The sequence below is a fragment of the Chiloscyllium plagiosum genome, chromosome 2 (assembly GCF_004010195.1).
Source record: "Chiloscyllium plagiosum isolate BGI_BamShark_2017 chromosome 2, ASM401019v2, whole genome shotgun sequence".
NCBI classification, from domain to species: domain Eukaryota; kingdom Metazoa; phylum Chordata; class Chondrichthyes; order Orectolobiformes; family Hemiscylliidae; genus Chiloscyllium; species Chiloscyllium plagiosum.
In genome coordinates this window covers 88,477,521-88,500,564 of record NC_057711.1, presented here as the reverse complement: position 1 = coordinate 88,500,564, position 23,044 = coordinate 88,477,521, and the positions used below count along the sequence as shown (strand labels likewise).

The following is a 23,044-nucleotide window of genomic DNA, read 5'->3' as shown; positions in this document are numbered from 1 at the left end:
AGTCTTAAAGTGGATCTTTCATACAATCAGATTTTCCAGATTAGGAGTTGAAGTCACAATTAACTTAGATCTATCAAAGTATTAGATTAAAACAAAATGTAATGTACAAGGATGATTTTGGGGATCTGTAGAAAGATGTTTTAGGGATCTATAAAGGAGATTATGGGATTAATGGGATTATATTTTTAAATCAAGTGTTTCAAAACCGCTAAAATCATATTAAGTAAATTTTATCATGTAAATAGCTTGGACAATTCTATTTTATCTTCATTTCTTTTGCTTTATAAAAGTTTTGTTTTAAATTGTTAAAACCAAATCTGCAGTATAAAGCACTTACATTTCATTAAGACACAATCTCCTTAAAAACCACACCAAAACAAAATGTGAGCTATCAAACCAGATTTCAGTCTGGGATGACTAATATCATCAACTGGGACAATATTACAATCTATCCATAGGCAATGAAGGATACAAACTCAACAAAACACAGATATACTTTCTTGTAAATTCAAGTAAATGTAAAAAAACAATTCACTCAAGTTCATTTTTAAACCTATTGCCTTCATCACTGCAGACCATCCATGCAGCAGTTTTCTACCCCAATATGTTACTTTAACTAATTGAATTGTGTTCTGTAAAGATTTATAAGGGATCCTTTGATTTTCCATTAAGTGCCTAGTCAGTGAAGAGATTCAATTCTTGAAATGCAGCGCCACCATGGCTGAGCCAGAATCTGTCTTCAACACACTGCCTCGGGAGTGCCATCTCTGGGTGACTCTGACTGGGACTGTCAACCAGAGAATACGCAGAGCACTAGAAACACTCCTGCCATTCAACTGAAGTCAGGCAGCATCTGCACGGTGAATGTTTCAGATCTTATGAATCTGAAATATGTTAATTCTGCCTCTCAGGATTTAGTGTCTTATGCCTTCCTACGAGTAGTTGATTTTATTTTATTTATTGTAGTCACAAGTACCAAAGTAGTGAAAAGCTTTGTATTGCAAGCTTGGTGCACATGTTCAAGTTTCATACCTCTTGCCCGTTGGAAGAGGTTGTAGTAGAGCATTATCGGGATGGACGGGATCTTTGATGATGTTGGCAGCCTTTCCATGGCAAAGATAAATGTAAATGGAGTACGTGGATGAGAGGTTGGTTTCTGTGATGGTCTGGGCTGTGTATACAGCCTTCTGTCGTTTCTTATGGTCCTGGCCAGAGCAGGTGCTGTACCAGGCTGTTATGCATCAGGATAGAATGCTTTGTATGGTGCATCTGTAAAAGTTGGTGAGGGTTCTTATGATCATGCCGAATTTCCTAAGCCACCTGAGAAAGAGGTGTTGTTACGCCTTCTTGACCGTCACATTTACATGGCAAATCCATGATAGGTTGTTGGTTATCATCACTCCTAGAACTTGATGCTCTCAACTCTCTGCACCTCAGCTCCATTGATGTAGATAGGGACTGTCCCCTTTCTTTCTTCCTGAAGTCAATGATCAGCTGTTTTGTTTTGCCAACAGTAAGAGATTATTATCATTATACCATGACAGCAAACTCTCTATCTCCTTTCAGTATTCTGCCTCATCATTGTGGTGGTGTTCCTACCATGGTGGTGTTATCAGCAAACTTGTTCATTCGGAACTTGGCTACAGTTGTGGGTATACAGGGAGTACAGTAGGAGGCCAAAAACACCGACTGCAGTGTGGGTCAAGAAGGTGAGCATACAGTTAGAGGGTGGAGTCCCCGTATATCGCTTTCTTTGGAATGACTCTTAGGACGACCAATCTGACATCTGCAGTGATGATGGAGGGAATAGGTACATCTGGGGCTGTCAGAGCAGGTGAAACTGCACCGCTGGGCTTCTGCTCGAACCAAGCATAGAGAGGGATGCATTTTTAATCGCCATCTCGACCAAATCTGCATTTTGTATAACAATGCATTTATCCAATCTGCCATCTGAGAAACCCCTTGAATTTTGTTAAATTTTGCTTTATTCTTGCAATGATACCATTTGACTTACATATGTTTGAAATTTGAATATTAATTCAATCTTCATTCCTATCAAATTGATGACAATATGGTTGTGTCTCCTCTGAAATGGTCTAGCAAGCCATTCAGTTGTATCAAACTATCACAGGAAAACAAAATAAATTAAAGCCAGTCTGACCAGCTGGCACTGATACAAGTACAGGAAACAAAGGTGCACAATGCCCTATTGACCTTGCAAAGTGCTTATCATTAACATCTAGAGACTTTTATCAAATTTGAGAGCACTGTCACATAGCCTGGTCAAACAACAGCTTAACAGAATCATACTCACAAATCATATCTCACAAACAAAGTCCAGGCTCTTCAACTATTCCTGCTCATGTCTTGTAACATTAGCATAACAGACCCACAGATGTGGTGACACAGCAGAATACAGCGATGAGGGAATCATACCATGAATCTCCAATATGACTCCTGACCCTATAAGTCTCATGGCATCAGGCCCATGACACTTAACTAAATGCTCTGCTAGCCTCCAAACACATGATGAAAAAGAGACAATAATTCACCCCATAGTTTTCCAACCCTCATTGTTTACCTTTATGAGCACCCTTGTGGCTTCACTGCTTCCCATACCTATGTGCATTTTTGGAGTGTGATGAGATAATTTTTGATGGTCAAACCATTTTTGTCTTGCCTCCTCCAACATTTTTGCTACTATTAAGTGAAGTGTTCTAATAATGTATATTTAAACCCTCTATAATCTTTCTCCTTGTCTTGATCCCAGTGTCCTGCAGGTTAATCATCAATTCTTGAAGACTCCAATATAATTCGAGAGTTGGCAAGCCCACCAAACTCCAAATTTTACAACTACTTTCGTAGACACACCTGTGATTACTTTTCTTCTTCATCATATTGCCAGAGACACTAGGAAGACCTAAAAAACAAAAGAGTAATGGAATCATGTTGCTGAATCACATTGACATGTCATCAATTGCCAAAATGCACAGCTAATCAGCTATCATTGAGAATCTCAAAGACTATTATGGATGATCTAACAAAGGGATGGCCATGGAAGAAATGCTCAACTCAAGAATAAGATTTTTTTTAAAATCCTGTGCCTTTCTTTTGTTGATATAATTTTCAAGTAATTTAGGGTCTCATGAGGTCGAGTAATGATCATGCTTCAATATTTGGACTGATCACATAAATTAAATATTGGTTTCAATTTCAGAAAGCTTAAAGGAGAGAATCTGTGTGTTGGCTAGCTACTGCTTCAATGGACACTCTGCAGACATAATATTTAGTGTGTGGAAGTAGTAGTTTGTGTTGTGGGTTCTGAAAACTTCAACTTTTTATTGGCTGTGTGGAATCTCTATACAGAATATTAAATGATGTGAAAAATAATCAGTGAATCTTGGCTTTGTATAAACACATTTCACCATTTACATCATGAACAAAAGTAAATATTCAAGATGGAGGATGGGAAGAAATTATGGCTGTAAGAGCTGCTCCTTTTTGAGGTATTTTAGGTGGTGGAGTGATTTCCTTGAATTCCAGGGGAAGTAATTACTGTTTTATAAGCTGTTGCATTGTTTTTCTCCAAAGTACCAAAACAATCAAAACAACAGCACTTTAAAGAGGAAGAGAGCCAAAGCAGTGATCACAAGGGAAGTGTAGAGAGGGAGAGAAAAAGAAACCTACACTGCTGTCTAACACAACAATGAATCTGCACAGCTACTGCCTTTGCTGTTTGAGTTCAAGTACTTCTGGACATTGGAGTGTGTCTAAGAAAAATGAACAAACAGCAAAAATCTCAGCTGACTTGGAGGAACCTGTGAGGGAGAGCTCACAGCATGCGAGCAAAGAAGAGCATTTTTTTTTTTAAAGTGTAACCTCGATATAGTCTGGGACTGCCACAATGTTAAGGGTTTAGATGGAGAGGAATTTGTTAAGTGTGTACAAGATAATTTTCTGATTCAGTCCATGGATGTACTTACTAATGAAGGTACAAAACTTGACCTACCCTTGGGAAATAAAGCAGGGCAAGTGACTGAGGTGTCAATGGGGGTGCACTTTGGGGCCAGCAACCATAATTCTATTAGTTTTAAAATAGTGATGGCAAAGGATAGATCGGATCTAAAAGTTAAAATTCTAAATTGGAGGAAGGCCAGTTTTGATGTTATTAGGCAAGAACTTTCAAAAGTTGATTAGAGGCGGATGTTCGCAGATAAAGGGATGGCTAGAAAACAGGATGCCTTCAAAAATGATACAGCGAGAGTCTAGAGACAGTATGTTCCTGTTAGGGTGAAAGGAAAGGCTAGTAGGTGTATGGAATGCTGGATGACTAGAAAAATTGAGGTTTTGGTAAGAAAAAGGTAGCATACATCAGGTACAGACTGCAGAGATCGAGCGCATCCTTAGAAGTTATAAAACACAGTGCGAGTATAATTACAAGGGAAATCAGAAGTGCAAAAAGGGAACATGAGGTAGCTTTGCCAAACAGGGTGAATGAGAATTCAGAGGGATTTTCCAAATACATTAAGGACAGAAGGGAAACTATGGAGAAAATGGGACCCCTCAAAGATTAGCAAGGCAGCCTATGTGTGGAACTGCAGTGATGGAGGAAGATACTAAATGAGTATTTTGCATTAGTGTTTGCATCAGTGCTGTTGACATTAGTCAGAGAGAGCACAACCACCATCAAGACAAAAAAGCCTGAAAGTCTAATATCTTGCTCTCTAAGTTAGGAAACACTCTTCACCAAAGGTACCTTTTCATATGAAACATACTCACTGTAAAAAGAAAGACAATGACCCAAAGAGATTCTCAGCTAGAAGAGGAAAGACACAAAATACAACAGCAACTGTGTGGTTTTGAAATTAAGTTGATGTAAGTTTAATAAGTATCTCATTGGAACAGCATATTGTTACACAGTTGGAGGCAGATAGTAAGCAGTTACGAGAAAGGGAGTTTAGGGTTGTGAATAGTTGTTGTTTAATATTCACTTTTAGAGTAAAAAATAAATTGATGTAATTTTCTTTAAATAGTGGAACTTGTGAGCTCTCTGTCACTCATATTTTAACAGATTATGAGGTGAGGTGAGCTTTTCTAGGTGTTTAGTTTAATTAACAGAGGGGTTCACCTTTGTGTCATAGCACAAGGGCACTTTAAAAAGGAAAAAGAGAGCCAAAGCAGTGACTACATGAGAAGTGAAACAATGAAACAAATGGAGAAGTCAACCTGCACAGCATTCTGACCCAGCAGTGAACCTTCACTGCTGAGTGCCTCTGCAGTTTAGTTTCAAGTATCTCTGGATATTAGAAAAATAAATGAAAAGTGAAATCCACAGCTGACCTTGGAAGAACCTGTGTGGAGGAGCTCAAGAGAAGGAGGCAGGTAAATGGCTAGTTTTAAAGTATAACTTTACTGATTTTGTTTTTTGTAAATCTACAATGGTGAGTGGAGTGGTTTCTTTTTTGACTATATGTATTTATTAAGATCTGTCTCTTGATTAAATTTTCCCTGGAGCATTGGAGACTGAAGGTTACCTTATAGAAGTTTATAAAATCATGAGAAGCATGGTAAGGGTGAATAGACAAGGTCATTTCCCCAAGGTGGGGGAGTCCAAGACTACAGGTCACAGGTTTAAGATAAGAGAGGAAAGATTTAAAAGGGACCTCAGGGGCAACCATTTCACACGTATGGAATAAGCTGCCAGAGGAGTTGGTGGAGGCTGGTACAACTGCAACATTTAAGAGACATCTGGATAGGTTTATGAATAGGAGGGGTTTACAGGGAATTCAGCCAAATGTTGGCAAATGGGACTAGATTTATTTAGGATACAGGTCGTTAATTCGAATATGCTGTAACATGATTGATGAATTGGGGGTATTGGTTGTAACTTGATTCCAGCCCCATTAGTTTAAATGGTGCTGCTGTTACGGAATTTACTTATAACACAGGTTTGCATGAGAATGGAACTACTGCGTTTTAGCAGAACCGATCGAATTTGGTTGGCATGGATGAGTTGGACCAAAGGGTCTGGTTGCATGCTGTACAGCTCTAGGACTCTAAACTTTAAATAATCAATTAAAAAAGGTTATGTCATGTTTTGTTGTCCTTTAATCATATTTAAGCAAAGTTGTTCTTCATTTTAAGACTTTCTACAATGGCTGTGCTTACCTTAAATGCAACCAATATAAAGTGTTCATTTTTAAATATTTTATTAATTTTATGTCAAATGTGAAAGCAAACAAATTCAATTTCGTTTGTCAATATACAACAGTGGACCAAATATAATGGCTCCAATCTGCTGGTCAACATCAATGTTGCATGCATTGCCAAAGATTTCTTTAAGATTTCTTTAACCTCAACATTTTGCAAGCATACAGCAGGGACTTCCGATCCTAGCTAATGCATTGGAGAATCAATGCAGACATTGATCAACAAGTCCATGAAGCATGAGAATAGACAAATAAAGAGGGCACCCCCGTGCAACTATCAGTACAACAAAGACATTCTGCCTACCACATAATTCATCAATGTTGCTTATGAACTTTAATGCCAGCGTGACACCAGGAATGTAGATTGCAAACCCCACAAGTCGCTAAACAAATCACATGCTCCATCAGTTGTTTGTAATAAGTAGATTACATACTGTACCCAAATAGTAACTCAACTACTTATAAAAGTTAAACTGAAATGTATATTGTTAGACAGACTTGGACAGGATAGGAAAGTGGGCAAAGAAGTGGCAGATACAATTCAATGTGGGGAAAAGTGTGAGGTCATGCACTTTGGTAGGAAGAAGAGAGGCGTACACTATTTTCTAAATGAGAAAGGCTTTGGAAATCTACGGCACATAGGGACTTTGAAATCCTAGTTCAGGATTCTCTTAATGTTAAGATGCAGGATCAAGGGGCCATTAGGGAGACAAATACATTCATTTCAAGAGGAATAGAATACAACAACATGGAAGTACTGCGAATGCTGTATAAGGATTTGGTCAGACTGCATTTGGAATATCGTAACCAGTTTGAGCCCCAAATCTAAAGAAGGATGTACTGGTGTTGCAGGGGCTGCAAAGGAGGTTTACAGGAATGATCTCAGAATAAAGGGTTTGCCACACAAGGGGCAGTTGAGACCCCAGGTGTGTACTCAGTGGTTTAGAAGGATGAAGCAGGCGGGATCTCATTGAAACTTAGAGAATCCTGAGAAGCCTGGGTAGAGTGAATATGAAAAAGATATTTCCACGAGCAGGAGACACTAGGATCTGAAGGCACAGCCTCAGACTGAAGGGACAATCAGTTAGAATGGAGATGAGGAATTTGGTGGCAAATCCGTGGAGGCGAGGTGATTGAGCGTCTTGAAGTTAGAGATAGACAGCTTCTTGTTAGTAAGGGAATATGGGGAGAGGCAGGACAATGGGGTTCAGAAACAAATCAGCCGTGATCAAATGTTGGAGTGGATTTGATGGGCTGACTGGCCTAATTCTTCACCTATATCCTATGTAATTCTGCAAGTAGATAGTACTTTACCAAACAATCCCATGTGTTCCAGTAGCTATGTTAAAATTCAATTAAGATAACCAGTCAGGCTCATATGATTCATTTGCAGTTGCCAGAAGTGACAATCATACACACAGACCTGCTCTCTGCAAAAACAAGGAATATTTTAAAGCCTTGGACCTCTTTTTTAAAATTAATCAGAAGAATGAGGTGACTAGAGCTCCTGTTGCTTTCTCTGATGTTACAAATTAAACAATCACAGTCAATTTACAAACTGATCAGCACCCTTTCTCCTGTAGCATAAACTGATGTGACTGAAAGTTGGCATTCCTGTATTTTTCCAGATGAGTGCAATATTAAAAGCTTTGGCAATGTATCTCATTTCAGTAAAATTCAAGTTCAGTACTACTAAGGCAACTCCACTTTTTTTTGTTTGCTTGCCAATTTTAAATGCACCTTCTGCAAGTTAAATGTATTCATTATAGAACTTTTTGTATAGTTCAAAACCAGTGTTTTATTTCCATACTTCCAGCAGAACCTTCTACCCACTGTAAATTGTTATGATTAGATTAGATTCCCTACAGTGTGGAAACAGGCCCTTCGGCCCAACCAGTCCACACCAACCCTCCGAAGAGTAACTCACCCAGACCCATTTCCCTCTGACTAATGCACCTAACACGATTGGCAACTTAGCACGGCCAATTCACCTGACCTCCGGAGGAAACCGGAGCACCCAGGGAAAACCTACACAGACATGGGGAGAATGTGCAAACTCCACACAGACAGTCGCCTGAGGCTGGAATCAAACCTGGGACCCTGGTGATGTGAAGCAGCAGTGCTAACCATAAGCCACCGTGCCAACATATTCATCTGTGTGAACACATACTTATGATGAAGCAATAACTCATTTACAAGTCTGAATTGAGACAGAATCATTTTTGACTGGTTGGGATGAAAAGCTCAATCACTGTACCGTCAGTGCAACAGATCAAGTTATACTAAAATCATATTGCAAATACATTTTTTTTAAAAAATGTACACAGTCATTGATGAAGCCACAATTGTAATGCTATTTGCTACTCAAACCATATGCCTACCAGGGCAGGATTAAAGATGATCTAAGTAATTGTAAAGCAATTCAATAGGGCATATACAGCAAAACCAGTTGAATTGATAGGGGTTGCATTTTTCATCTATAGTCCAATTTTTAAAAAATTTTGAAATTTGTTGGAAATACAGACAAAATCAAACATATCCTTCAGTTTTAACATCCTTACCTGCTGCATCAATTGATAACCTCTGACTGGATCGCTTCCCAAATGGGGTCTTCATTCATCTGGATAGGTAGCTCACTTTTGGTTAGATAAAACTTAAATGGTGCCAACAGTGTGATATACAGGCTCCAACCAATGTAGAGAGCTGCTGTAGTGACACCCAGTAATAATATTAAGAGTTACATGGAACCAGACTTAGTGTGCACAGATCCAAGAGTCCTGTTAAAAAAAACACACAGTAGAACTGTTCATCTAAAACACATCTGATTGTCAAAACTTATATTAACAAATTCCACGCACAACTTAAAGACCACGTACTTCTTTCGTATACAAAATTCAGTCCGAACCATGTTGCCATAAAGCATTACTTCAGCTCAACGGCCAGTGAACTGCAAAAGCATTAATCACAATTGATACCAGTATTCCTGAATTCATTTTTTTCTTAAATTATACTTTTATGAATACTTTTCAAGCATGATTAACCTTAATGTCAGAATGACCCGTGGCCTGAAAATCTCAAGAACTTAAAAAACATTTCTTCTTGGGTCTTCTTTGGTTTGTTGCCAGGTCCCCCTCAGACCTTTCTTGGGAGTATCCCTAAATTGCAGTTTCAGAAAACTGTGGCAGCAAGCCAAGGAAAGACCCTATTAGTTTAGTCACACGAATGTTGGACCTGTTCTCTATTTTGCAGATTCCTACTCCAGCCCTCAGACAAAAATATTCAGGAGTCCCAGCAGAACACAAATGGGCTGCAATTTCTTTACCCCGAATGTTTGCTCCGAGGAAATAGCTATCTTTAGTATGCCTCTATATTTTCTTCTTGTCCAGCTCAGTACAAGTGGTGGTGAAAAAGATTCATGACCTATTTCAGGCCACGTGGTAAATTCAGTACCTACTTTGCATTGATGTTAATGAAATATGCACTGAATTGCTGAAAAGAAATCATAGTTAAGCTAACAACTATCATTTAATCAGCTCTATGCAACATACCAAACTGATCAAAACGTTTACAAGATCATGGGTCTAAATGAAAGTGGTGAGTTGGATCTAAAATTACCTCAGTTGCAGAGGGCTACATTGACACGTTTTTGCAACCGAAAAGCTGTTTTCAGTGGCTTCTGCAGATCTGTTTGGGAACCCTTGCTGTTTGGGAACGTGTCAATGTTTTTGAGTGAAACACAGATGTGCAGATTAAGTAGTTTGCTGATGAAATGAAAATTGACTGTGTCACAGTTCTAATGAGAAGGGTGCACTGGAAACTGAGCTCCATCACTCCTCAAGCAGTCACAAATGTATAAACAACCAAATGAAATCAACAAAATTGGTAACTGGAGTGACTTTGACTGCTATTTAGAACAGAATAAATTCATACCAAAACAAACTTATCCATTAACAAATGGATATGGGTGGCACGGTGGCACAGTGGTTAGCACTACTGACCACTGCTGCCTCACAGCGCCGGAGACCCGGCTTCAATTCCTGCCTCAGGCGACTGTGTGTGGAGTTTGCACATTCTCCCTGTGTCTGCGTGGGTTTCCTCCGGGTGCTCTGGTTTCCTAAAAATGTGCAGGTTAGGTGAATTGACCATGCTAAATTGCCCATAGTGCTAGGTGCAGGGGTAAACGTAGGGGAATGGGTCTGGTTGGTGGGTCGGTGTGGACTTGTTGGGCCGAAGGGCCTGTTTCCACACTAAGTAATCTAATCTAAGTAAAAGTAATCTAATCTAAGTAAATGGTAAAACTGATTAATTATTACTATGCAAACTTACAATATATCTCTTATATTCCTAATACGCACACATTCATTCACATCACACTTTGCAGAAATATCATGGGTGGAAAGTATAGATATAAAACGAATGAATTATATGGATTAAGAGTCAAAACCACAAGGGTAGATTGAGGTGACTTCCTCATAGATTCTTTGGATTTTGGTATGATATCACATTGTTGTCAACTGCTGATCTGTAGAGAAGATCCTTAATTTGGTAGCCAATCATGATTTGCACTGAAGTGGAGAGAGAGAAAGAAAGAGAGAAAGAAAGAGAGAAAGAAAGAGAGAAAGAAAGAGAGAAAGAAAGAGAAAGAAAGAAAAAGAAAGAAAAAGAAAGAAAAAGAAAGAGAAAGAAAGAAAGAAAGAAAGAAAGAAAGGGAGAGAAAGAAAGAAAGGGAGAGAAAGAAAGAAAGGGAGAGAAAGAAAGAAAGGGAGAGAAAGAAAGAAAGGGAGAGAAAGAAAGAAAGGGAGAGAAAGAAAGAAAGGGAGAGAAAGAAAGAAAGGGAGAGAAAGAAAGAAAGGGAGAGAAAGAAAGAAAGGGAGAGAAAGAAAGAAAGGGAGAGAAAGAAAGAAAGGGAGAGAAAGAAAGAAAGGGAGAGAAAGAAAGAAAGGGAGAGAAAGAAAGAAAGGGAGAGAAAGAAAGAAAGGGAGAGAAAGAAAGAAAGGGAGAGAAAGAAAGAAAGGGAGAGAAAGAAAGAAAGGGAGAGAAAGAAAGAAAGGGAGAGAAAGAAAGAAAGGGAGAGAAAGAAAGAAAGGGAGAGAAAGAAAGAAAGGGAGAGAAAGAAAGAAAGGGAGAGAAAGAAAGAAAGGGAGAGAAAGAAAGAAAGGGAGAGAAAGAAAGAAAGGGAGAGAAAGAAAGAAAGGGAGAGAAAGAAAGAAAGGGAGAGAAAGAAAGAAAGGGAGAGAAAGAAAGAAAGGGAGAGAAAGAAAGAAAGGGAGAGAAAGAAAGAAAGGGAGAGAAAGAAAGAAAGGGAGAGAAAGAAAAAGGAATAGAGAAAGAGGAAAAGAATAGGGAAGGAAGGAAGGAAAAGAGAAAAAGAGAGAAAAGAAAGACCCATCTTCATTTGATTTGACTTCGATTTTATCACATGTACTCAAGTACAAAAGTACAATGAAAAGTGCATAATGTCGCCACACAAGGCGCCATCTTAAATACAAGTACCTAGATGCAGAATCTTAAGAACAAGATAGAAAGAAAGAAGTTGAAAGTTAAACACTGCAGTAATTATAGTACAGTTTAAAACATACTACAGTAAATAAGTTACACATTGTGGACTTTTTTAGTTTTAAGTAGAAAAATCAAAAAGCTGAAAGTTCAAACATTACAGTTTTTCTTAAGTGCTTAGCCATAGTGGGGCCACACTTCAAGTAGACACCTCAAGACCGGAAGTCCATGCTGAGGCCACTGAGTGATCACCACGGCGGGTCTGCACTGAGTCCGGAAGCTGTGAGGAGAATGAAGAGAGAAAGAATAAAAACAAAAAAAAAGACGAAAAGAGAAAAGGAAAACGGACAGAGCGGATGAGCTCTAGCTGAAGCATCCTACTCCGCTGCTGCCTGCAAATCCGTAGTCTTCGTTTGCATTCTTTCTGAAGGTCTGAGTTCAACTGCCCCTTCAGTCTATGATAAGCAGCTACTTAAAATTCAAACAGCTTTTATTAGGCAGCTTTTCAATCTAAAAAAGCACCTACTGTCAACTCATCTGCCAGAAGTCTCAGTCCAGCTGCTGTGTTATGACACCAGCAGACAGCCAAATCAAATCAACCTTTTGCAATACAGTAAAATTAAAACCTTCATTAGTCACTCCAATAGTTCTTAACCAGACTTTTGAATAACCAATCCCAGACTTGGTGAGTAATTAATTCCAGATACCGTTTTTGTGTCTTAAACAATAGACTTTATATATTAAATACATAATAAAACAGAGAAAAAGACTAAAGTAATCTAATGTCATCTATGCTTTAAACCCGAAATATTTGTTTACAGCCCCCAATCATTCAAAAGACAGACATACAAACAAAGTTAAGGAATACAGAAACAAAAATAGCAAGACTGGCCAGATCACTTAAATGGTTTTCTTGGAGCATTGATTCAGAGGCATAGATATAAACTCATTGGTTGCATTCCTTGAGATATTGATCAGAAGTACCTTTTCAGTTCATTCAGATAAAAGACCGCAATACTTTCAACTCTATGGGCTTTCAAAAGCTGGTATGGGACTTTAGGCAGGGAGTTTTCAAAACCTTCATCAAAATCTTCCTGCTGTCTCATCAGAGCCAAAACTCTTCTCCCTCAAAAAACACAATTCAAACCACAACTCCAAACCTGGTCCATCCCTTTTTGAGGAGTCTCAATTACCTTTCAACATCTGTCTTCTGCTTGAGTACATGGTCTCTCTCAGACTTGCTGGGACCATTCCCAGTTAATACGTTTCGTTAATAGCCAACCCCTACAATCTGTTTAAGCACAATGCTCCTCCCAGGGTTGCTGTCTGTTGGGAACAGTTTTGATCAAGAATTAGCCTGCAATTAGCCTCCAAGTTTGGCTTCACCAACAAATTAAAGATTGTTTGTCTGTTCCTTTTCTCCAAAGGCTGGTTACCAAAATTCAAAAGGTCATCTTCAGCTCACAATTCCCAATTCATAGCCCCACACCAGAATATATATTAAAATAATGAAAAATCAGCAAGATTTCTTAGTGTCCAAACTTCTATTTTCTATTCCAAGAAAATGTAGTCTTCGTACATTTTATATGTATAAATAGACAGACATCAAGGGACATTTTGTATCTTCTGCAGACTGTAAAAATGCCCAATTTTATATTCTCTGCATACTTGATCATCTGTAAAACTCCAACGTTTCAGGGTTGGAGCAGCAGCAAGAACTAGATACATTTTGTTTTAAAAAAATAATACTGGCAGACAAGGAGTAAACCAGCTTGACAGAAGTTTTAACAAGAATCTTTATCCTAATCTTTTTTTCCCAGAGCGAGAGAGAAAATTGAGACTGCTGAATTCAAATAATGTTGTTCATTTATAAACAAAAAGTTCCAACATAGTATTTTTCTTCTCGAGACTATTATTTCTAGGTAAATAGATGTTTGGGTAAAAGGTCTATTAATGCTGTGTGCACACATCATAGTGAAAATCTGTCAATTTCATTTTTTGGGGGATGGGGGGGGGGTGTCCTTCAACTTCAGGGGGATTAATAAAAGTTTCAATGGACATTATGTACACTTCATGCTTCAATATTTCTGACCTTCCTTGAGATTAAGTCTACCCAAAAGCGGTCAATCCAAACTGTAAACCTTCAAATCACGACTGGGTGCTTTATTGGGTATGTGATTTAAAACACCATTGAGGATTAGTGAACTTTAAAAAACCCACAACCCTTAAAAGCTCAGTCACACACTAAGTTATAGTCTTGATGACAAATTACAACATGACACTAACTGTTCATAAATCCAGTTATTCATAGCTGTTCTTCATTCTTCTGCGCTTTGAAACCATTGAAATCAGAAATAGACAGCCCTCAAATATGCTATTATAAACGTAGACTCCAGCATGATAAAGAATCAGTCAACTGCCCCTTCATTCTCTGATTAGAAGCACTGCAAGTGCAATGCTATTGTACGTGAATGAATGCTAAAGATGCACAGTATGGGGGCACAATGGTTAGCACTGCTGTCTCACAGTGCCAGAGACCTGGGTTCAATTCCCGCCTCAGGCGACTGTGTGTGGAGTTTGCACATTCTCCCCGTGTCTGTGTGGGTTTCCTCCGGGTGCTCCGGTTTCCTCGCACAATCCAAAAATGTGCAGGTTGGGTGAATTTGCCATGCTAAATTGCCTGTAGTGCTAGGTGAAGGGGTAAATGTAGGGGAATGGGTCTGGGTGGATTGCACTTTGGCGGGTCGGTGTGGACTTGTTGGGCCGAAGGGCCTGTTTCCACACTGTAAGTAATCTAATCTAATCACAGCTACATCAGACACACTGTAAAACCGAGGCATCTAGCACTAGCATGATATTTTTGTGTTTAACAGCAACTCCAATACAAAGAACAAAGAAAGAACAAAAAAAATTTACAGCCCAGGAACAGGTCCATCGGCCCTCCAAGCCTGAGCAGATCCAAATTTACTGTCTAAACCTGTCGGTCAGTTCCTAAGCATCTGTATCCCCCTGCTCCCCACCTACTCATGCATTTATCCAGACGCATCTTAAACGATGCTACAGTGCACGACTCTACCACCTCTACTGGCAACGCGTTCCAAATGCCCACCACCCTCTGTGTGAAGTACTTGCCACGCGTATCCCCCTTAAACTTTCCACCTCTCACCTTGAAAGTGTGACCTCTCATTATTGAATCCTTCACCCTGGGAAAATGCTTGTCTTTATCTACCCGGTCTATACCCTTCATGATTTTGTAAACCGCAATCAGGTCCCCCCCCCTTAATTTCCTTTTTTCTAATGAAAATAAACCTAACCTACTCAACCTTCCTTCATAGCTAGCACCTTCCATACCAGGCAACATCCTCATAAACCTTCTCTGCACCTTCTCCAAAGCATCCACATCCTTTTGGTAATGTGGTGACCAGAACTGTGCACAGTATTCTAAATGCAGCCAAATCAATGTCTTGTACAATGTTAACATGACTTACCAGTTCTTATACTCAATACTCCGTCCAATGAAGGCAAGCATACTATATGCCTTCTTGACCACTCTATCCAACTGTGCAGCAATCTTCAGGGTACAATAGACCTGCACTCCCAGATCTCTCTGCCCATCAACTTTTCCCAAGCCTCTTCTGTTCATTGTACAATTCGCTCTAGAATTAGTCTTGCCTAAATGCATCACCTCGCATTTGTATGGATTGAAATCCATCTGTTACTTTTCCGCCCAACTCTCCAGTCTATCAATATCCTCCTGTATTCTCTGATAGTCCCTTATGCTCTCTGCTACTCCACCAATCTTCTTGTCATCTGCAAACCTGCTGATCATACCAACAGTGCTCCCCTCCAGATCACTCATGTATAACAACAGTGGCCCCAACAATGACCCCTGTGGAACACCACTGGTCACCTTTCTCCATTTCAAGAAACTCCCTTCAACTACTACTCTGTCTCCTGTTGCTCAACCAGTTCTTTATCTACCTAGCTAGAACACCCTGCACACCATATGACTTCACTTTCTCCATTAGTCTACCATGGGGAACCTTATCAAACACCTTACTAAAGTCCATGTATATGACATCAATAGCCCTTCCTTCCTCTATTAACTTGGTCACTTCCTTGAAGAACTCTATTAAGTTGGTTGGGGGTTGGGTGAAGACGAGAAGTTGGAAGATGAAGTGGATGGCTTTCAACATTTATTATCAGTCACGGATTTGCATAGCAGCAACGCAGGAATGTACATTTTGAAACAATGGCTCAGATATTCTGATCAGAACTGGACAGAACCAGAAAGGGAGCTCCTGTTACAAACCTATTGAGGAATCCTTGAATCCAGCAATGAAGAAAACTCTTTTAGAAACCATGTACTCTTTATAGTAGCCAGTGTGCTTTGAGCTGCACATAGCCAGAACCCTCCAAAGTTTCCAACTTTAAGGGGCTTTTTCAGAAATTTCTTGTAGAAAGTTCCAAATTCTTAGGCAATTTCCATGGAGACGACTGCAATGGGAATTCCATGTGGTCCTGACTCACAACTCTAGTCTGCATTGCTCCATTGACTCTGGCCATCAGAATTTCTGGGCCAATATATCATCATTATATTGTGTGCATACAGAAAGATTACAAACACTAACAACGTTCAAAGTATACAGTACAATGGTGCAAAGCTGGTCAGGCTTTGATTATATGCTTTTATTTATCATGCTAAGATTTTATGTGCTTTAGTAACGTGTAAATCATACTCCACAGATCATGGCAATACAGGACACAGAAAGCAAGTAAGATTAGACAGCATGTTTCTGACATTAGTCACTGTGACTTTCTTAAGGATGATTCTATGATGATGAAATAAATAATATTATGAGGACTCTGTCTCCTCAGCCAAAACATATTTTCCACACTTTGGATTTGTGCTTGGATGACTATTTAAAATGAGGACTATCAAATATTAAAATTTTGCAATATCTGACCAACACACAAAACACACTCATTCTAATTTAAAACACTATGTCACTATGTGCTCATTTTACACTCTATAATGTTAGTCTGCACCTTTGGGGAGAGTTTAATTGGACGAAACAATTGATTTCTCATACCTGTTCAAGTGGAGATACAGATTTCCATTTTACTTCCAGCTTTGTATCCTCAAGATATTTAGGTACACCAAGCACACATTTTATGAGTAAAAGTGCAGTGGAACTCATTGTAACACAAGGCAAACTAATCTTAACCTTAACCTGAAATTGGCAGTAACATAATGAAAAGATCCACTTTATAATACAGGAATATATAGATGCAACATTCCATACCATCTTAAATTAGTTTTGTACTCGAAATGTTTAATTGTGGAATTACTAGTTCAAAATCAACTGAAGTCGCCTCTTCACAGTTTACGACTCAATTATCCAGGTGTATGCGCAAATAGATTTAACGACTTTTGAACAGGTTTAACAGATCACAACTTAAGGGAGATCTTAAACAATCTTATGCTCTGGAGGGCTATGAAGTTTCAGCTGTTGAGTATGCTCAAGACTGAGATCAATAGATTTCTGGTGTTGCAAACACAAGATGAGCCATAATCACACAATGACAGAGCAGGCTCTAAAGGGCTGAATAGCCTACTCTTAATGTTCAGGTGTTACCTTCTTATTTCAATCTGACAACAGTTGTCATGAACTTCTGATTTCATAACTGAAATGTTTTTAGAATTCTGTCTTTTGACTTGTAAGATGGTTATCGTGTACAGCCTTATCTTTAGGATAAATGAGAGGGATGATGTGATCTGTGTTGGGAGTCTACCTGACGAGAAAAGCTGGGAAGTAATTAGTAAGAATCGCATAGAAAATTCAAATTGAGTTGGTGACCAGTGTTTAAATTCAAGGACAATCACAGCTATTGCCATATCCACAACCAAAAGACTTTAAATCTCCTTAAAGCCAAAGAGCTGATTTCAATATCAAGATTGTAAATACCTGTGCGAAACCCTGCTTGTTTGATTAAAAGAAATTAAATTCTTTTAATTTCACTAAAGATGAAATTAGTTAAAAATCATACAACACTAGGTTATAGTTCAAGAGATTTATTTGGAAGCACTAGCTTTCAGAATGTTGCTCCTTCATCAGATGGTGATCATCACCTGATGAAGGAGCAGTGAGCAGCGCTCTGAAAGCTAGTGCTTCCAAATAAACCTGTTGGACCAACACCTGGTGTTGTGAGATTTTTAACTTTGCCCACCCCACTCCAATACTGGCTCCTCCACATCACATCTAAGACGAAAAGCTGTTGCGGTCAGGTAACGAATGAAAGTTTCTTTTTGGACACAGGGCTAAGGTGTTTCTGGTTGCCATGAAGAAAGGGATAGGAGAAGCCATTTTAGGATCAGGTTACTGGCAGTTCAACCCAGGAATATGAGAGATTAATTGCAGCTTTGTGATCTTTGTGTACTATACAAACAATCTGCAGTCATGTCAAAAACAGAAATTGCTGGAAAAAACTCAGCAGGTTTGGCTACATCATTAACTGTGCTTTTGTCTCCACAGATGCTGCCAGACCTACTGAGATTTTTCAGCAATTTCTACTTTTATTTCTAATTTCCAGCACCTGTAGTCCTTTGTTCTTTTTTCTATAGTGCTATGTTGCCTGTCTTCATCAGGTTGACATCTCAAAACCTTTTTTTTGAGGGTGGGGAGGGAAGTGGAGCTATAATTAGCAGATGGTTTCCTTACCCAGGTATGGCCTGATACCTCAAGACATCACGGGATCCAGTGTCAATGTTGAGGACTTCCCCAGGCAATTCTAAGTATACAACTGTGCCACCGCCTCAGATGGGTCTGTGGGTCTCAGTAAAGAGGATTTTGTAGGTTCATATGTGCTACTATCACTTCCAGTGCCTTGGTCAGTGCCAAATTGGCTGCCCAATCCCTTTTATCAAAATTTGTAGGACTTTGATACAACAAAGTGGCTTATTTAGCCATTTCAGTGTCAACCACATCACTAGATCTGGAGTCACATGTAAGCCAGCAGAATTTTCTTCCCTAAAGGATAGAAGTAAGGATAGTCATAGTGAAAAAGAGGAGGATAAAAAAATTCAATGACACATTGTACACAATAACCCAAAGACATTCATTTTGTTGTGTTTGCTTTACTTGATTCTTTTGTGGTAAAATTCATTTGTTTTTAAATCATGGAATCTTGTGACTTATTCTTTCCCAACATAACTGGGAACTCAAATTTCTCTTCACACATTAATGGTGTCTCCCAGGATCTGAAGTGGAATTAGTTTTCTAATATTATATTTACTTTTTTTTCGAATGACACTTGTATGGAAGCATTCATTGCCCACTTCCACTTCCCAAAAGGGCAAATTGTTCAGTGTCATGACAAATATATGCCAAGAAACCAACTGGTTGGCATTTACTCCTCAGTATGACTCTAAGAAAAGTTGCTTTGGTTGGCTCATGAGTCATTTTAAATCACTTGGGTATTGCTGAAAATGGGAAACGTTACAGAACCAGTGTGTTTATGCACTCATTAGAAAAAATGCAAACGTTTACAATAATTATGCTGCAGGACAAAAGATAGTTGGCAAGTCTACTCCATGGTAAAATCTTGGTGAATTGGAAGACTAAACTTCTTTCTGGGGATTTTAAAAACAAAGTGTAAAGCATGAACATATTCTTGTCCTGATATCAGAGAACAGGCCCGTGTATGAATGTGCATAAATTCAAGCAGTAAAAAAATTAGTCACAGTACATACTTGACCAACTATCTTAAATTAATAGTTAGTGTAGATGCTTGTGCACTCAGGATTACTTAGTGTCACCCTATCGCAAAATTCTAACAGACAGTGTGTTTTGGAATTCAAATACTAAAAATTATATTAAAAAAGCTGAAATATAGTTGCCATTTCCTTGCATGTTTTCTTGGAAAACTAGCATTTCACATTTGATTTTATCTTGGATGTAAGGTATAATTTAATCTACCAAACCAGTGTGCTCACTTATTACACCAACTAAAACATTTGTGTTATATGTCAGAAGAATATTTAACTTTTGAAAATAAATTTTAAGTGCCAAGTTTTAACTGATCCATGCTACATGACTTCACATATTAAATTTAATTATTTATTCAAGCAATTCCAACAATTGTTGTAGCACATTACTAATAGAAGTAAAGATAATGTTAAAACTTACTTTGCTGACTTTGCTTTCCAATCTCTTTGCTTTTTATCTAATTTTGACTATTTTCTCTCTTGGAGAAAAGCAATTTGCTTTACAAGAGCCGTGAGATTTTGAAGAATATGTCCTGCAAACTATTTAAAAAGGAGCTTAGAATGAAATTTTAATTTGAAAGCTATCCTGACAAGATGGAGTTGAATTGTGTGTAGTGTTTCAAAAGTACAGGTCTCAGCTAATAAAACAAAACATTTGTGACTTGTGTGTTTATTAAATCAAGTTCAACAGATTTTTAAAGGAAAAAATCATTCACAAGATGTGAGCATTTATTGCCTATCCCCAAATGCTCAGAAGGCAGTTAAGAGTCCACCATTCTAGAGTCGTATGTGGACCAGACTGGAAAAGGAATGCAGATTTCTTTCCCTAAAAGGACATTAGTGAACCAGATGGGATTTGTCAACAATGAACAGTTTCAAGGTTATCATTAGACTCTAAATTCCAGATTCTTTCTTTTTTTTAAAAACTGAATTCAAATTCCTCCACCTGCCAGGAGTGATTTGAACTCAGGACCTGAAAATATGATCTGGGTCTCTATTACAGTAACATGGTGAATAAGATTTGAATAAAGACATTTTTTTTCTCACTATCTTTAAAAACCTATTTGGGAAATTCAGCTCCAGACACTGCCCATGGATGACAAACATTTTATTAAAGATCTTGTGTTTTGTTTAAGGTAAGACTGCAAGGTAAGCAGTCGGGTGAAATGGTTTTCCTATGGTGAGTGGTTAGGATTTGAAAATCTGTAATCACCTCAGTATTGAGAAGACAAGGTCTCTTTGTTCAGCAACACTCCCTAAGACCTTACCATTAAGTGTAGAAGTCCTGCTAAGATTTGCTTTCCCAAAATGCAGCACCTCGCATTTATCTGAATTAAACTCCATCTGCCACTTCTCAGCCCATTGGCCCAGATCCTGTTGTGCACCTCCAATTTTGGTGTCATCTTCAAACTAACTAACTGTACCTCTTATGCTCGCATCCAAATAATTTATGTAAATGACAAAAAGTAGAGGGCCCAGCACCGATCCTTGTGGCACTTCACTGGTCACAGGCCTCCTGTCTGAAAAACAACCCTCCACCACTACCCTCTGTCTTCTACCTTTGAGCCAGTTCTGTATCCAAATGGCTAGTTCTCCCTGTATTCCATGAGATCTAACCTTGTTAATCAGTCTCCCATGGGGAACCTTGTCGAACGCCTTACTGAAGTCCATATAGATCACATCTACTGCTCTGCCCTCAATCTTCTTTGTTACTTCTTCAAAAACTCAATCAAGTTTGTGAGACACGATTTCCAACGCACAAAGCCATGTTGACTATCCCGAATCAGTCCTTGCATTTCCAAATACATGTACATCCTATCCCTTAGGATTCCCTCCAACAACTTGCCCATCACCAAGGTCAGGATCACCGGTCTATAGTTCCCTGGCTTGACTTTAACACCCTTCTTAAACAGCACCATGTTGCCAACCTCCAGTCTTCCGGCACCTCACCTGTGACTATCGATGATACAAATATCTCAGCAAGAGGCCCAGCAATCACTTCTCCAGCTTCCCAGTGAGTTCTAGGGTACACCTGATCAGGTCCTGGGGATTTATCCACCTTTAACCGTTTCAAGACATCCAGCACTTCCTCCTCTTAAGTATACTCCTGCTTTCTTTATACTCTAAGGATTCACTCGATCTATCCTGTCTGTACCTGACATATGCTTCCTTCTTTTTCTTAACCAAACCCTCAATTTCTTTAGTCATTGAGCATTACCTATACTTACCAGCCTTCCCTTTCACCCTGACAGGAATATACTTTCTCTGGATTCTTGTTATCTCATTTCTGAAGGCTTCCCATTTTTCAGCCGTCTCTTTACCTGCGAACATCTGCCTCCAATCAGCGTATAAAAGTTCTTGCCTAATACCGTCAAAATTGGCCTTTCTCCAATTTAAAACTTCAACTTTTAGATCTGGTCTATCCTTTTCCATCACTATTTTAAAACAAATAGAATTATGGTCACTGGCCCCAAAGTGCTCCCCTACTGACACCTCAGTCACCTGCCCTGCCTTATTTCCCAAGCGTAGGTCAAGTTTTGCACCTTCTCTCGTAGGTACATCCACATACTGAATCAGAAAATTGTCTTGTACACACTTAACAAATTCCTCCCCATCTAAACCTTTAGCACTATGGCAGTTCCAGTCGATGTTTGGAAAGTTAAAGTCCCCTACCATAACTACCCTATTATTCTTACAGATAGCTGAGATCTCCTTACAAGTTTGTTTCTCAATTTCCCTCTGACTATTGGGGGGGTCTATAATACAACAATAAAGGTGATCACCCCTTTCTTATTTCTCAGTTCCACCCAAATAACTTCCCTGGATGTATTTCCGGGAATATCCTCCCTCAGCACAGCTGTAATGCTATCCCTTATCAAAAATGTCCTCCTCCTCTTTTGCCTCTCTTTCTATCCTTCCTGTAGCATTTTCATCCTGGAACATTCAACTGCCAGTCGTGCTCATCCCTGAGCCATGTTTCTGTAATTGCTGTGATATCCCCATCCCATGTACCTAACCATGCCGAGTTCATCTGCCTTCCCTGTTAGGCTCCTTGCATTGAAATAAATGCAGTTTACTTTATTAGTCCTACCTTGTCCCTGCCTGCCCTGACTGTTTGACTCACTTCTGTTCTCAGCTGTACCCGTCTAACATCGATCTCTTTCCTCACTATCTCTCTAGGTCCCACCCCCCACTTTACTAGTTTAAATCCTCCCAAAAAGTTCTAGCAAATCTCCCTGCCAGTATATTAGTCCCCTTCCAGTTTAGGTGCAATCTGTCCTTCTTGTACAGGTCACTTCTACCCCAAAAGAGATTCCAATGATACAAAAATGTGAATCCTTCTCCCATACACCAGCTCCTCAGCCATGCATTCATCTGCTCTATCCTCCTATCCTGCCCTCAATAGCTCGTAGCACTGGGAGTAATCCAGATATTATTACCCTTGAAGACCTCCTTTTTAAATTTCTACCTAACTCTCTGTGATCTCCCTTCAGAGTGTCAACCTTTTCCCTTCCAATGTCGTTGGTTCCAATGTGGACAATGACCTCCTGCTGGCCCCTCTCCCCCGTGA

General features: G+C 39.1%; 1 protein-coding gene across 5 annotated transcripts in view; it reads right to left on the bottom strand.

The window, feature by feature from the left end:
• The window catches only part of LOC122561700 (spindlin-W), a 77,993-nt gene that overhangs the window by 5,625 nt on the left and 49,324 nt on the right, over positions 1–23,044 (bottom strand). For 4 of the 5 annotated variants that reach the window (XM_043713744.1, XM_043713762.1, XM_043713727.1 and 1 more), the window contains 2 exons: positions 8,771–8,986; positions 2,872–2,920 (listed from right to left, as the gene is read on the bottom strand). In XM_043713744.1, coding sequence (XP_043569679.1) covers positions 2,872–2,920; positions 8,771–8,825 — 104 coding nt within the window. In that variant the 5' untranslated portion in view covers positions 8,826–8,986. Of the gene's footprint in view, positions 1–2,871; positions 2,921–8,770; positions 8,987–9,085; positions 9,157–23,044 lie in introns of all 5 variants that reach the window. The other variant, XM_043713753.1, reaches the window with a different exon arrangement.